The sequence below is a fragment of the Micrasema longulum genome, unplaced genomic scaffold (assembly GCF_059751315.1).
Source record: "Micrasema longulum isolate JH-2025_06_02 unplaced genomic scaffold, ASM5975131v1 h1tg000469l, whole genome shotgun sequence".
NCBI lineage: Eukaryota > Metazoa > Arthropoda > Insecta > Trichoptera > Brachycentridae > Micrasema > Micrasema longulum.
The window spans coordinates 1,853,686-1,870,047 of NW_028277667.1; the positions used below are offsets into that span (position 1 = coordinate 1,853,686).

The 16,362-nt window shown below is 34.4% G+C and overlaps 1 protein-coding gene across 1 annotated transcript in view; it reads left to right on the forward strand.

The window, feature by feature from the left end:
- The window catches only part of LOC148281395 (uncharacterized), a 120,313-nt gene that overhangs the window by 25,599 nt on the left and 78,352 nt on the right, over window positions 1-16,362 (forward strand). The window contains exon 2 of the mRNA XM_088226887.1: window positions 6,723-9,425. Within this exon, the coding sequence (XP_088083013.1) occupies window positions 7,311-9,425 (2,115 nt within the window). The 5' untranslated portion in view covers window positions 6,723-7,310. The remainder of the gene's footprint in view (window positions 1-6,722; window positions 9,426-16,362) is intronic.

Sequence of the window (16,362 nt, forward strand, 5' to 3'; positions counted from 1 at the left end):
TATTTAAAAAATTGGGTGATGGCCCGCACCGACAGATACTGAACGACTCGCCAACGTGTGGTCAGTTTAGCAATTTCGTTGCAGTACGCGCGCCAGCGTACTGGTGAACGTATTGGCCTGCGTGCAGAGCCGTCTTTGTACATACGAAGGTATAATGTGCATAGAGTGGGCTGACGATGTATGAAGTTTTTTATTTTTTTAGATATCAAAGAGAAATGGTTTAAAAAGTTGCATTTTTTATCACATTGAACGTAAAAAGTATTTAAAAAATATTCCATACTACTTTTGGCCCTCAACCGAGGTTTGAAGTTTATAACTGTCTGAACATTTTGTTAATTATCAATATTGATAAAATTATTTTTTTGTTAGTAAATACATAATTTAATCACATTACAAATTCGAACAAGTTTTAAAACTACTGAAATGCAAAAACTTTACACTCCGCGGAACTGATACCGTTTAGCGCCTGGCTAATATCGACGAAAACAATGGCTCATTAAAACAATGCTTCCCATTTATTACAAAGCAAAATGCAACTCACGCCTTTAGATGCTTATTTATTAAGGTTTACTGCACGTTATAAAATTTAATTCGACTGAGTTATCTTACTTAAATACAAAATGACAGCCGGTTTAGCGCCAAAAATTACCCTTTTGAAAACTTCAAGCTTTGGTTAAGGGCCAAAAGTAGTATCAATTTTTTTTTAAATATATTTTTTGCATTCCGAGTAATCCAAAGGGCTACTTTTTAGACCCCTTTCATTTCAAAACTCGGAAAAAAAATATCGGCCCATCCTAATGTGCATGCATAGTTTGTGGTTCAGTGGTCCGTACATAATTGCATTAACCTCCGCTTGACATTAGGTAGGCAGTTAAGTAGGTACACAACGCGTTGATACATATTTTTTCTACATGTGAGACACAAAGTTCAAGAAATAAGTTACCAAATATAAATCTTATTCTAAAAAATATAAAATATAATACCACGAAAGTAGATTTTCTTTTTTATATTAAAAATAGTAAGTATTTTAGGCTAAAAGTACCTGTTCGAAATATTAGGCAGCCAACTATGAAGAGAGGAGAAGAGGGGTGATAGGAAGGAAAGAAGGAGAAAAGAATAACTCAAATATTTAGATAGTGACATCTCAATCTTGATTTTAATGTAAATAAAGAAGGGGCGTCTCTAGATTCGTCGTAGATTATTGCACAATCGAGCAGCTACTACTGTAAAAGAGGAAGCAAGAAAATTAGAGCGGTCAAGGGGTATTAAAACGGTTATCTCGTTACTAGAGCGAAGAAATAGTCCATGTTGTGATAGAGGTTGGAAGAGCTCTTTTAGATAAACAGACAAAGTGGGATTATTCCAAATATTGTGAAGAAGTGATAGAATGTGAATGTTTCTTCTATACCTGATTCTCAGCTAGTGTAATAATAATATTTGGATGATTTATATAGCGCCATTTTTGTGAACAACACCTCAAGAGCTCTTTACAATTGTATACTTAAACTTACATTTCTACTAAGCTAAAGTGACATAATATTATATTTTCTCATTTAAAAGTAAGGGTATGATAATCTGAAGAAGTAAGATTTTAGTTTGGACCTGAACTGACTGCGACTGTCGATGATTCGTAAGTTCGAAGGCAATTGGTTCCAAGCAGAGGGGCCGGCAACGGCAAAAGCACGATCTCCGAATCTAGTGTTTGGGAAGCGCCGGATTTCGACAAGTTTTTCTCTGTCTGAATCGAATGTTGATCTAAGAGTAGATTTTCTTTGACATGTATTTTCCCCTATCGGACCTTTGTATTAACAAAGGTCCGATAGGTATCTTGGAGGCTTTTTATGAAGGGATTTGAATACTGTCCAGCAAAGCTTGTATTTTATTATCTTTGGGCTTTTTAACCAGTGCAAGTCTCGAAGGTGTTGTGAGAATATTTTTTTACTCCGGTAATAACCCTCGCTGCTGCATTGAAAACAGATTGAAGTTTATCAGTTTGGTATTTTGGGAGATTTGCGTATATTCGTAGTTGCGTATGTTACACTGCTGGACTTGAATGTATTGCTAATAAATAATGTAAAAGCCCATATGGCGTATAAATAAATAAACATGCGATCTCTCTGGGAAATGTGTGAGTTAGATTTATCTAGCCGATTATTATTTAAAGTAATATTTATTTTTTAATATCTTTTGGGACCATTTAATTCAACAATATTTTTAACATTGGGGTATTAAAGGTACACTTCAACTGTATGCAGATGACACAATTATTTACTATCACAATCGTAACGTTAAAGACCTTGAAAACGAAATGCAACTAGATGTTCACCATCTTGCAAGTTGGCTTCGTATCAACAAGCTCAGTCTCAACATTAAAAAATCTAATTACATAACATTTGGTAAAAAACGAGAATTTATCTCAATATCACTCTTGGAAATGATTATCTTGAAAAGACTGACGTGACAAAATATTTGGGAATCTACGTAGATTCACAGCTCTCACGGATTCACCATTTTGACTATGTTAAATCTAAAATCTCTTCAATCACTGGTATAATGCATAGGTTTAGGGGAGTTCTTCCGATCTCACTTCACCGCGCAGTGTACTTTTCAATGATACACTCTCATATGGTATATTTGTCGTGCATCTGGGGATTTGCCACAAAAAAGTGTGTATCAGAAATACAAGTAATACAAAATAGAGCCATAAGAAATATATACGGTATACCAATGGAAACGCATGTCAAAGACATTTACAAACTTACTGACATTCTCCCATTTTTGGTCATACCGTATTATGAGATTGCAAAAACGGTGCTTCAAGGTGTAAATAAAGACTCTCTCACTAATATTGGCTATACCTTTAATCGTTACGTCCATCAGTATAATACGCGATAGAGTCAAAATATTCACGTACCTGGATCACGCACGACAAGGTATGGTCTAAGGTCCCTGCTGTACCTTGCTTGTACTGAGTACAACAGGCTACCGGAGTCCTATAGAACGTCAAAAAATGATTGTATTAATTTAAAAAATTACTACTTGATGTGAAATTTAGTTTTAAGTTCTTCTTTTTCCTCGGATCCTTTCGGATTCTCGGATCTCTCGGATTCTTTCTTACAATATGTAAATATTTAATTTTTATTTTTATTATGGATTGTTTAAATTTTTTTGTATTATACATTTGCTTGCTATCTTATTTCAGTTTTATGTACATATTATTACTTGTTACTATATTATTATTATTACCATACCTTTATGTAAATATTATTCTGTCCCAAAATGAGTTTGTTGTAACTCCTGGGAGTCGAAGAAAAAATTGTATGATTCAATAAATAAAAAAAATAAAAAACATCTCCAAACGTTTGTGGACAAAACTGGATTACACCTTGGAAGCTGCAGTAGACAAATACGCCTGTTTTTGTGATTAATTTTCTAAAAAGATGCGATGCGTTAAGAATTAAAATAATGAATGAAAAACATGCTCAGATGTTAAAACAAAATAATAATAACGTTTTAAAAAAGGAAAAACCTAAATATACACACACATATTTTAAGGGATTCAAAGAAACAATAAGAAGAATCTTTAAAGAATCTTTAAATAAGACAATTAATTTAAGTCATTTTAAAAACATCTTCAAAATTAATGACACATTATAGTACGAGCAGCAATATATTGATTTTATATACTCGTACACATACAATTTAAGTAATTAAAAATAGTTTAAAAGTATAAAAACATGTCAATGCCGCATTTTTTTTTTTTTTTTTTTTAAAAGAAATATTTGTGTTCTTATGATTTACCCAAATATTTAATTTTGAGGGCAATTTTCAACGAGTTGTAAATAACTCACTATTAGAAAATGGAATCGAGTTGGGGTAGAGTGGGATTCTAACCACGGACCTTTGGTCCGTGAGTCCGAGACACTAGCCACAGGACCACAACCCGATTTGACCATGACTAGTGCGGAATTTAGGAATTTCGATATTATTTTGGCATCTGATGGACTTATTCATCTCAATTTTTTTTTCTTTGTAAATTTGTATAATGTTACTTATTTTTTTAATAGTGTGTATTGTATGACCTTTAAATAATTTATATAGATTTTCCATATTTAATTTTTAGGGTTTCTTTGAAATTACTTTTAAAATAAATCTTTGTACTATTTTAAGAAGATTTATTATATTGGCATATTCACCACCCCCATCACCAGAAAATTAGAATAATGAAATATCTATGTGCGAAATAAATAATAGAGAATATCGTTTTGTAATGAAAGTAATTGACAATACCATGTCTAATAAAGAAATAATATTTAATATAACTAATTAATAATGGTATACAACAACCCTTGCACGAACTTTAAAAACTGGGAGATGACGCATACGAAGCTACTCAAAGAATTCAAACAAATGAAGAATGGAAAATACGAAAAAAAATTATTAGGAAACATGATGCGTCTAAATCTAATAACTTTCAATATAGGTTGCTCTCGTTCAATCCTTGAACCAGTAAAAATAGCACAAAAATGGATCATGATGATCGTTCTCAAAAAACCCTCGAGGTATCCAACGGAAGATCTATTTGCTAATTTAAAGATATTGGATGCAAGACAATCGTTTGTGAGGTGCCTACTACTTAAATTTTATGATAATTTAAGTGAGGTCAAAAGAACCCAACAAAATATAAACACTCGTTCAGCAACACAAATTAACTGTATTGTCCCATTTGTATCAACCGCCTTTGGTAAAAAGCAATATAATGTAATTACTCCAAAAATATTTAATGATTTATTGCCAAATATAAAAGACTCAAAATGTAAAACAAATTTTAAAATAAAAATAATTGCACACAAAAATAGTGTAGCAAGAGATTTTTTTGAAAAATATATATGTAGATCAAAAAACGTAGTACTTTATATAATTGCTACACATAATTTTTATATTTTTATGTATTTCATTACTTTATATCTGTTTTTTATTATATATTTTACTATATTATTTATGTTTAAGTATTATGTATTCTTGGCACATATATATACTTTATATTTGTATAATAACGATGTTTAATTTCTTACATTTTATTAGCTAGGCATTTATAATTAAGGAGTTTTAGTTTTTTGTTTTGTCATTGTTATATTAGTATAGAACTACTTATGCTCTAAAAGATAAAAAATCTCCATCCTAGAACAGGCTGTGTTTTTCTTTTTTATGTTATTGTTTTATTAGTATAGGACTACTTACACTCTAAAGATAAAAAATCTCCATCTTAGAACAGGCTGTGCCATGTTAGATGGAGACTATCATAAACAGAGAACACTCCGTTTTCATTTTCTAATTATTAGTTTTATATAGATTCCCTGCTATTAAATATGTATACTAATTTTTATGCAATAAATTTATAAAATAAAATAAATATGTAAATAGTAACAAATTTTTTTTTGTTCATACTTTTTTTTATTAATTTTTATTTTATTATTTATTTATCAAAGGCATAAAAAAATGAACATATAAATTATCAAGTCCTACTAAACTGCATAAAATGTAGTTCGTCAGCAGGTGCTTATAGTTAAGTTCAAATATATACATAATCTTATCTCTTAAATTCTATAAACATATAAAAACTCTTATTACTATGGAAAAAAATAATAATATGTGCATCGTAAACCAAAAATTGTCCAAATAAACAAGAAAAACACAAAAAATCTTAACATAAAAAAACACGTTCTAAAAGCCAGATTCTCAGCAGACGTCTTTCTCTTGAGCCAGATAAGTTTTTTTTAAATTTTTAATATTTAATGGGAGCATATTATACATTTTTGGTTTATTGTACTCTAGTGTATTTTTCCGTATTTATTATTGAATTTAGGGATAGCCGATTTTACTAGTTGTTTAAGTTTTTTTACAACTATCTAAATAAATACATTACATTACAATGTTATGAAGCAAAATATACTTACTTTATTTATTTATTTTATTTCATTTTATAAGGTAATTCAACAAAGATACATACTAGAAAACATACAAGGTATTCGTCCATACAATTTCACATGCATATTTATCTTCAATTACTTTTTTTATTTTTTTATTTATTAATATGATTACATAATTGATACATGTTTTTTGTACTATATCGATCATCACTATAAAGAACTAGCTGCAATCTGAATTTCTGAATATTGCCATGAACATCCCAATAATGCATTGACCTGTTAAAAAATCATTCATTTAATTTAATTAACTTCAAATAAATTAAAAATACATACAATTTGAAGTTTCCGCTAAATCGTGTTCCTTCCTACATTTGGCGGCCTCCGTGGTGTAGTGGTCAAGACGCTTGACTCACGCACGGAAGGTTCCGGGTTCGATTCCCGGTGAGAACACAAAAATTAAAATGTGATTTTTCTCAAGCCTGGGTGCTCTGTGATGTAATACACCACTGTAATTAGGCCTCCTGGCCGGTTGTGGTGCAAAAAAAAAAAATGTAAAAAAAATTGTTTTAAATGATGTTTTTATTATGAAAAAGATGATACATTGCCGTGTTATTCTGTTCAATCCCAGACTCATCATAATGATTTACGCCTAACAAATCTTTTATGTCGCACAATCATATGGTGTCCCCATTCATTTTCCATTTGTCCCGTAAAAACGAAACTTGTTTTCCTCGCTCCTCCCCTCCCCCCGCCGCAAGACTTGTTCACTGAATTCGCCGTCTATTTTTACAGGTGCCCCCGCCTCCGCCCTCGCCGCCCGCCGCCGCCAGTTCAGCGGAGACCGCCGCGCAGACAGCACGCCATTCCTCCGCCCCCGGCCTCCGTACGGCGAGCGCACACCCGCGATCTGTCCCCTATTCCGCTCCTCATCGAGGATCCCAGTCAGTGGCAGTGAAGTTAGTGGCTTTCTACCTCCACCCCGTCCCCGGGACGAAGATGTGAAAATCTTTTTGTGTTGTGATCTTTCAGCTCTGCATTATGTTTTACGTGGGATCGTTTCATTTTAGGATGTGACGGTCGGTGCGAGATCTCTCTAATTACCGTCGTAAATTGTGCTATATGTGTGATAGAATCCTTGAACTCGGTGTTCTTCGTCGGGGCGTTTGATTATTTTTTTGTTTTTGTTTCAATCCGGCGTCGGAACGCCGCGGAATGTTCCGCGTATCGGCGCGGTGATAAAGGTGGTCGGTTCCCGGTGTCGGGAAGAGTCGTAAACCAAAATAAATCTCCGCCGAGTGCGAGAGTCGGCGGAGTTAAAATTAGGGCTGGCGCACCCGCCCGCGCCCCCCGCTCTCTCCCCGCTCCAGCGCCCCTCCTCAGATGAACCGAGGCCGAACTGCCAAGTCCTCCTTTGCCCTGAAGAAATCACCCCCCGCAGACGTCAACGCCAACACTCTGACCTCGTGGACTTCGCAGCCTTCTCTCGACCCGACAGCCGTCGAAGCCGACTTCGACGACAGAGTGGACGAAGCTTTCGCCGCGTGGGACACTTGCGCGAGAGACGAATTCGCGCTAATCGACTCCTTTTTGGAAGCTTCCAACTATGCGGAAGACTTCGAAGCGCGGACAAATGTGACGGATCAGTCTATCAGAAAGCTGTTGCAAGATAGTCGTAAATTTATCGGAACTATCGACAATGTAAAAAATCGTCGTATTTGCAATATACCAGGCGAAGAGAGTAGTCATTCGCACCGCGAGGAATCGTCCTCCGAAGAATTGTCGTATCTGCTTCAACACTATCCCCATGTTCTACAAAATCAGAGAATCGCGGATTTCTTAATTGACCCATTTTCCGGTATTACTCCCTCTATAGTCCTGAACTCTATTCGCCAGCGTCAGAAGAAGGAAGAGGAACGATCGTCCGCGGGTGTGAGCGTCGACCGTTCCGCCATAGAGCCAGGCTATCATATGATGGCGGCCACAGCCAAACACACTAGGGACAAGTTTGACGCGGGAGAAGAAGATATAGCGGCCATCGCGAAACAGATCTCGGATCACGCAGAGGCGATATATCAGACGTGGAAATCTCGAGGACTCGCTCCTACGGAGATCCTCAACTGCCACACCCCGCAGAACGCGGCCGACAAGTTTGGTTCTGCTCTCACTCCTCAAAATTCTTCTTCTGTAACCCCCGTCTCGGAGCTATTAGCTCAAGCGCCGAACATGGATAACAATAATTTAGAGAAGTTAGTCAATAGTTTTGTCAATGAAGATAAAGCGAGAATCGCGGCGCAGAGAAATAAGTCGCCGTCCAAGACGATTCCGTCTTCCATTCAATTCGCGCTTCAAAAGTTCGAAAAGAACAACACGTCCCCGCAGAAGCCCGCTTCTCCGTCTTCTAATCCCTCGTTTGTACCAAAACCGAGCTTGAAATCTTCTCCCGTTAAGCCGTCAACACCCACTCAAAATCCCCCTCCTTACTCCCCGAAGCCGGCTATCGGAGTCAAACCTCAAATCGCTCCCAAACACTTTAATTTAATCCAACATGATAATCACGAATCGGAGACGATCGAGGTCACTTATCCTCCAGATATTGTACCCCAGAAACCAGAAGCTCCCAAACGTCCCGCCGGGTTGAGCCTTCAAACTCCCCCTAATTTACAAACGTGGCCACTGAAAAATAAAGTGGCAGAAAACAAATCGCAAAAATCTGGGGCTCCGACCAATAGCGAATCTCCGCAAAAAGTAAATTACTCAAAGGGTTCCCCTAAACCCGACAAATACTCAACGCTGCCCGGAAGTCCCAAATCGTCCTCATCATCGTACATGGACGAGGTAGCGAGAGAAGAAGAAAGATTAATCAATGCCCTGAAAGCGGGCGTAGTCCTAAGTGAAGACCGCGAGTCGACTCCTTTCGTAATGAAGACGCGGAACATGGCCAAAAAAGATGTTTCTCCCGCGAGGGACCCCGTAAAACCAGACTTGATCCCGAACGAAAAACCGGCCGTATCGAAAGACGAGAAAGATTGCAGCGCAAATATATCTCTGGTTGACTACGCCAAGACTAAATACAAGGATAACTTGGAGAACCCTCTAACGCAGCAGCGCCTGGACGCGAACAAGCAGCTGGACATAGACCGCAAGGCGCACCTGATAGACCCCGCGCTGGGGCTGCAAGTCACGGAGACCCGGAGCAAGTTCGAGGACGGGGAGAAGCGGGACAAGGAGGGCCCGCCGCCGGGCCGCGGCCGGCTGCGGCGGGTCGGCGCCGACCAGGTCCCGCACCCCGAGCTGACGAGCCAGCAGAAGCAGCACATCCGCGCGCAGGCGGACAAGGTGGCCGGCAGCCCCGTGCGCCCCTTCCTCACGCGCGGCTCCGTGGCCGAGCGCGTGCTCATCTTCGAGAAGTGCCCCAGCGAGCTGATGCTGGACAAGCGGAAAACGCCCGCCATCACCTCCTGGCGCACCGGACACGATGTCATGGTTAAAGCTCAGGTAAGAGACATACATTGCCGCTACTTTTACTATGAATATGTACATCACGTGTTATTTTTAATTTACTTTACATTAACATATTACAACAGAGATGAAGAACATTTAAGAGAAGGTAATATAGAAGTCCAGGCATCTACAGCTCCCCAGGGAGTTGAATCCAGTCCTTGTCTACAAAAATTTGGACAAACTCAAAATATTGTTGATAAATCTGCCTGGTCCATGAAGAAGTATAGAAATTGAAAAAATAATATTATCAGGCGTTGCCTAGTATGTAGGTGAAATAATTCAATTAGATGAATCTCACCCGCATAAATAAAGGTTTCAGCTCTTTAACTTCACAAACATCAACAGATGAAAGAATTGAAGGAATATAGATGTTCAAATATAGGCAGAATGGTTAATGTTACACAGTGTGTAAAGTGGCCACTTAAACCAGCCATTGACAGGTCATAATCCCTGTAGATGCCTGGACTTCTATATTACCTTCTCTTAAATGTTCTTCATCTCTCTTGTAATATGTTAATATAAACAGCTCCCCAGGGCGTTGAATCCAGTTCTTGTCTACAAAAATTTGGACAAACTCAAAATATTGTTTACTTTACATTGTCACTTGAAATTTTTTTTTAGATTAATTAAAATGACTTGAATAATTGAATGGTGCGAAGCCAATTTCGCGGGGAAAAAAACATATTTTTACTTTAAAATAAAAGAAATAAATTATAAAAATACCATGTTAAAAATTTACAATGAGTTCGAAATAAAACTAAGTAGCGTCATATATGTAAGCAAGAAATGGTAAAACATTTCAATATAAATGTGTAAATTCACTACTATGTCGGGAATCGAACCCGAGACCTCTTGCGTGGCACGCAAATGCGCTGGCCGCGAGGCGGATTCAATATTTCCTAATAATAATAATAAATCTTTATTTATCATAATCCCTGGACTGGACCCTGAAGCGCGAAGTCTGGCCGTCTTGTTTTCACGTCACAAAAATTATCACGATACGCTGCTGTGGGTGTTCTATTTACGAGATGCGAAAAGGAAAGATTTTTTTTATTCAAGAAGGTTAACATGAACAGAAAATATGAAAGGTAGAATAAATAAACCCGCTAAGCCGCGAAACCGGCTTGTCAGCAGGTTTCTTATTTTTCCTTTTCAAAGAAAAAAAAGTTAAAGAAATAATATAAATTAAAAAAAAATTATAAACATTATTAAGACTAAATGCATATGTATTTTTTACACAAAATATATTTACAAAATTTCAATAGTTGACTGTTAACATAAAATAATAATCTATGTATATATATATATATAGTTGGATAAATTATACAGCGCAATTTTTGTGAAAATCACCTCAAGGGCGCTGTACAATTAATAAATATCCCAGTACGTCTTGCAGCTACAGAGCGCATGGATGGTTGGGATTCTAGTTACTCGTTTTATATTAAGATCAATCAAAAATTATAACAGATAGGAGCTAGATTACAGGACGTCTTGCAGCTACAGAGCGCATAGACAGTTAGAAATTTAGCCCCCATTTACACATTTTAAAAATTGACAAATAAGTTTAGTGTATTAAAAAATAATAATAATATGAATATATAAAGCCTTGTTACATATTACCCATTGAATTATTTATTTTCTTAAAAATGTTGTGAACATTTTCTTTTAAGATCTGCTTAGGAATCTGATTGAAAATTTTAGAAATTGTAAAATGAAGTGTTCTTTGGCCATACTTGTTTAAAAACCTCGGTACTGACAAGCCTTCACGTTGTGCTAGCCTTGTATTATGTATAATATATATATATCTTTTCTGGTATATGCAAATGATGATGGCAAAAAATAAAAAGAAAGAATAATTACAACAAATCAAATAAAAATGAGAAAGTAAGAATTAAAAATAGTGTCTTCGTTGCGGTCTCAACCTCTGTAGCCACACTCGTGATCAAGGGTGAGTGGATCAACTATTTTGGAAAATCTTTTTTTCATATTTATTTATTAATTTTTTTCCCATTATAAACAATGATTAATAATATAAATAATGTGACTTTACTGGGGTACACTTCCGTGCCGAGGACACTTAACAATATATATATTTTTTTATTTTTTACATGTGAGAATATGTAAAGAAGACTTAATATACAGAGATAATTAACAAAATTTTCAGACAGTTTTAAACACTACATATGTATGTTTATATTTAATTTATGCATACCTTATTATTTATATTATAAAACGCACAATAAAAGATCAAAAACATAACATAAACTATACATTTGTGGAGCAGTTGATTCAATATTGGTTTGGGCGAATGAGACAATCCATTTTACTTCTACCCACCTGCACTATCCATTTTTTTATAGCCTTTTAATAATTTTCTCTTTACTAATTGTTTTAATGGACAGTGTAAGTAGGTTATAGATTTTAATAGCATAATACTCAAAATCCCTTTGTCCGAAAGTGGTATTAATTTGTATTTATTTAAGTTGTCTTTTTGTTGAGGATTTAGTGATTATATTATTCGTATTGTTAGGGTTATGTATTTCGTTTGAGTAAGAATATTTTTTGCGTATAATTGCTTTGGTGTCATAGGTTGTGATTTGTGGAATATTTAATTAGTAGATGAACATATTTATTTATTTATTTTGGTCATTAACGCCCAAAAGGAATTTACCAAAAATAAAAATATAATACATGCTAACATACTAAATAATAAACACAGAATATACGGAAAAAATATGTGAAATTAGTTAGAAAGGATATAATAAAAAGCTTTACAAAGTAAAACTAAACAATAATAACAAAGGCATGCCAGAAAAACTGCAAAGATATAAGCTTATGAAATAAATTATGTAAAGCAAACACAGTAAATAAAGTGTTACGGTAAGTAAGAAAGACAAATTTAAGTTAAATGAATAAACAAGCAAGCATATATTATCGCGAAAAAAGAAGAAATAAAAATATGTATATATGAAATGCGTATTTGCTAATACTACAATGCAATCTGTTTTCAATGCAGCAGCAAGGCTTACTACGGGAGTAAAAAAATATTCTCACATCTCACGACATCTTCGAGATTTGCACTGGTTAAAAAGCCCAGAGAGAATAAAATACAAGCTGTGCTGGACAGTATTCAAATCCCTTCATGAAATGGCTCCAAAATACCTATCGGACCTTTGTATTAGGGAAAATACATGTCAAAGAAAATCTACTCTTAGGTCAGCATTTGATTCAGGAAGAGGAAAACTTGTTGAAATCCGGCGCTCCTTAAACACTAGATTTGGAGATCGTGCTTTTGCCGCCGCCGGCCCCTCTGCCTGGAACCAATTGCCTTCAAACTTACGTATCATCGACAGTCCCAGTCAGTTCAGATCCCAACTAAAATCCCACTTCTTTAAACTATCATACCCTCAATTTTAAATCTGGAAATATAATGTATCACTTAAGTTTAGTTAGAATTTAAGTTTAGATATACAATTGTAAAGCGCCCTTGTACTCAAAACATTGTTACATAATATGTTACTTATAAATTGTATAAGTAGGTATATATGTGTCTGTGTGCATGAATTAATTTTGTGTTGAAAAAGTGTTTTTAAATTTTTCATTGTTTATTTATTTACTATGCATTTTTGTTTCTATTTTATATTATTTTGTACCCTTTGCCAAACACAAGAGCCTGATTTTTTTTGGCAAGTTCAACCTGAAGTGTTCTTTTTTTTTTCTTTATGTATTATTTTCATGCTAAATAAAGGTTAAGTAATGAAAAAACTGTTTTTGAAAAATGCAAAACGTGTCGACGCAAAATATCTTTCTGATACTCCCTTTTAGAAAAAAAAAATCAGTTTAGGGTGCCCAAAACGACAATACGAGACCTCAATTTTGACGATTTTAGTTAGGCATGATCAGTTCGACTTGCAGTTGTCTTTTTCGCGTCGTAATAGGGAAGGCATCTGCGAGAGAGAAAGAAAGAATATCAAATACCTATTCATCGAACCGTTCTTTGCCGCATATAATATTGTTATGAAATCAATCCAAAGAAACCATTAGAATGCTTTTATCGGATTGGATCTACGTAACCACAATAAATAAGGCCGCGATATTTTTTTATGATATTAAGATAAAGTATCTTTTTTCTTTCTTTTAATGGTTACATAGTATTTATCATTTAGATTGATAGTACTCGCTTATAAAATACAAAATATTCGTCAATGAACGCTTTTATCGTTCTTCGTGCGGTCACATTTAGATCGTTCTTTCGTCCTATAATATTTTCCTTGGATTGAGTCCGTTTTTATTACGTATATATGTAATCATAACGTTAAGTTGATAGTTTAACCCTTTAAAGGACACATAAATATAGTTGACAGCCCGAAATAAGATTTTAGCCGAAACTGAATTTTGGCTTCTGTTCTTGTTTCAGCCGAAACAGCTGCTTATTTAAATGAGTAAAAAATTATTCCTAAACCCCCAAAATTAGACGTTTTTATTGGTAATCCTTACGAGTTCATTTAAATAAGTGTTAAATAAAATCTGTACCTTAAAGTTTGAAAGTCACATTTTTTGCAAAATTGTGTTACGAATGTCATTTTTTTATTTTTTTAAATTTATTTATTTAATTTTACAATACGCCCATGGGGCATTTATAAAAAAATTACAAGTAAGTACAAACATATTAAGTAATAATTTAACAAATAATCAACGCTTTATGTATACATACAGAAACAATTAATTAAAATTAAAAATAAATGCATACTGCAAATTAATCATATTTTCGTAATTTCAGCATATGTTAATTTGGTTTTTCTTTTCTTTTTATGGTCATGTCATACCATATATGTGTGCTATAAACTTTTTAACAGTTGAAAAAGGAATGCCCCACGCTCAGACGCTGTAGCTTTGTAGGCATTTTTTCCAATTCATGTTATAGCTTAATTTTAAGATGTATTTTTGTAATTATATTTCTATGTAAATAATATGTGTATGGAAAAATAAACAAATAAAAAAATAGAAAAAAATTAAAAATAAAAATCATACTGCAATGCATCATAAAAAGTGAAACTTTACATAATAAAAAATAAAATACATAGGAAAAGTGTTAGAATTAAAAAGCAAATTGTAAATAACTTGTAAAGAATTTAAACAAAAATTTATATGCATATATACGCATAAAAAAATGGTATTAATAAATTAACGTTAAAAACAAATAATAAAAGTTAGTTTACAGTAAATATATATAAGATAGTAATATAATATATGGTACACAAAAATATTTGATAAATTAATTTCAGAAAGAGATAAGATAATAATAGTAATAATACACATCAAAAACAGGGAAAAAATGCGTGAAAAAGAAAGTTTTATTGCGACTTTAATAATTCGTTTTAAACAGTGCATTTAAGAACTTTTAAAATGAATAGTTGTATTAAAAATGTCTAAATCGCAAGTAAATTTGTTGGCTAAGGAATGTAAACGCGGAATCAGAGTTTCGTGCATAGTTAGAACCTATGTATGTAGTTGCAAACAACTCTATACTTCTAGTGACTCAATTCGGTATTTTGAAGTTAATACAATTCAGGAGTTCACAACAATCGAGCTCCGAATTTAAAACAAAAAAAGGTCATTTATTTTTCTACGATCTTCTAATAAAATTAATACGTGTAATTTGTGCTATCTAAGTGAATATTTAATTTAAAATTTACGAATCTCAAATTCTTTGTTCATATGTTAAGATTCTATTAATGCTAAACACATTGGAGTCCTCCGGTATACCACTTCTGAAATAGCTTGTTTTAAAACACCAGTATTATTATTATTATTATTGATAACTTATAAAGCGCCATTTTCGTAATAAAATACCTGAAGGGCGCTTTACATAGTGATTCTATTGTTAAATTAATTTAATTGAAGCTTTTAAATTTGTAATTTAATTAAAACAATTTATTTTGTTGTCACGTGCTACGGATTTATTCAAATGATTTAGAGAACAAGTGGGTTGTAAGTTTTTTCCGAAACATCACTTCACTTTCACAGCCTCGCACCTCTGCTGGGAGAGCATTCCATGCCATAGGGCCTGCGACCGCAAATGCGCGTTCACTAAATTTAGTGCACTGTTTGCGTAGAGGTGTAATAACTTTTCCTCTCGCCGTAGACGTAGCTGATCTAAGCGTGAGACGCCTGTCAGCTTGTTCATCTGGAATGCCTAGTTCCTATAGATATTCCGGAACAGAGTTGTGCAGTGACTTATACATAAGCCAACAGAGTTTGTATTCGACCCTCTGTTGAAAACGTAGCCAGTGTAGTGTAGTAGTGCAGTAATAATACTCATGCTTTTAACAAAATTCAACGGTTTGCTGGTAGTAAAGCAGTGGATACCAAATAAATACCACAATTTTAAAAACAAACCACCTCTGACGCAGCGAGGGATTTTGCACCAGATTAAGTCTTATTGTCATAATCAACCATACTTAACCATTGTGTCATTTCTTTTGCCGTTAATTTCATTATTTTACTTGTTTGCTTTTTGCTTTTTTTCACATACTGTGAGTTTTTTAAAAAAAAACTCCTTGGGAATATTGTATATAACTATGTATAATATGTTTTCAATTTAATAAAAAAAAATTAAAAAAAGATTCTTTTTTATAAGAACTCACTATTTTGTGTCCCGCGTGTGCTGTTGACACTCGACACGCGACGCTGTGGATAAAAATGTAACTTTTACTGTTCGTCTGTCCCAGAAGTTTCGTACTTCTAACTTACCCAATCAACCAAAAACACAAATCTCTATTTTCTTAATTCTCAAATGTACAAATCCGTGTTTACGTGTAACAGTTAAACCAGTTTGATGTGTTTCTCTGTCGGAATCGCCATGTGGTGGTGTGTTCTGTGTTCGTCTACTATCGTATCCTATCGGAACGCGAAGGACGGATCGGAATAA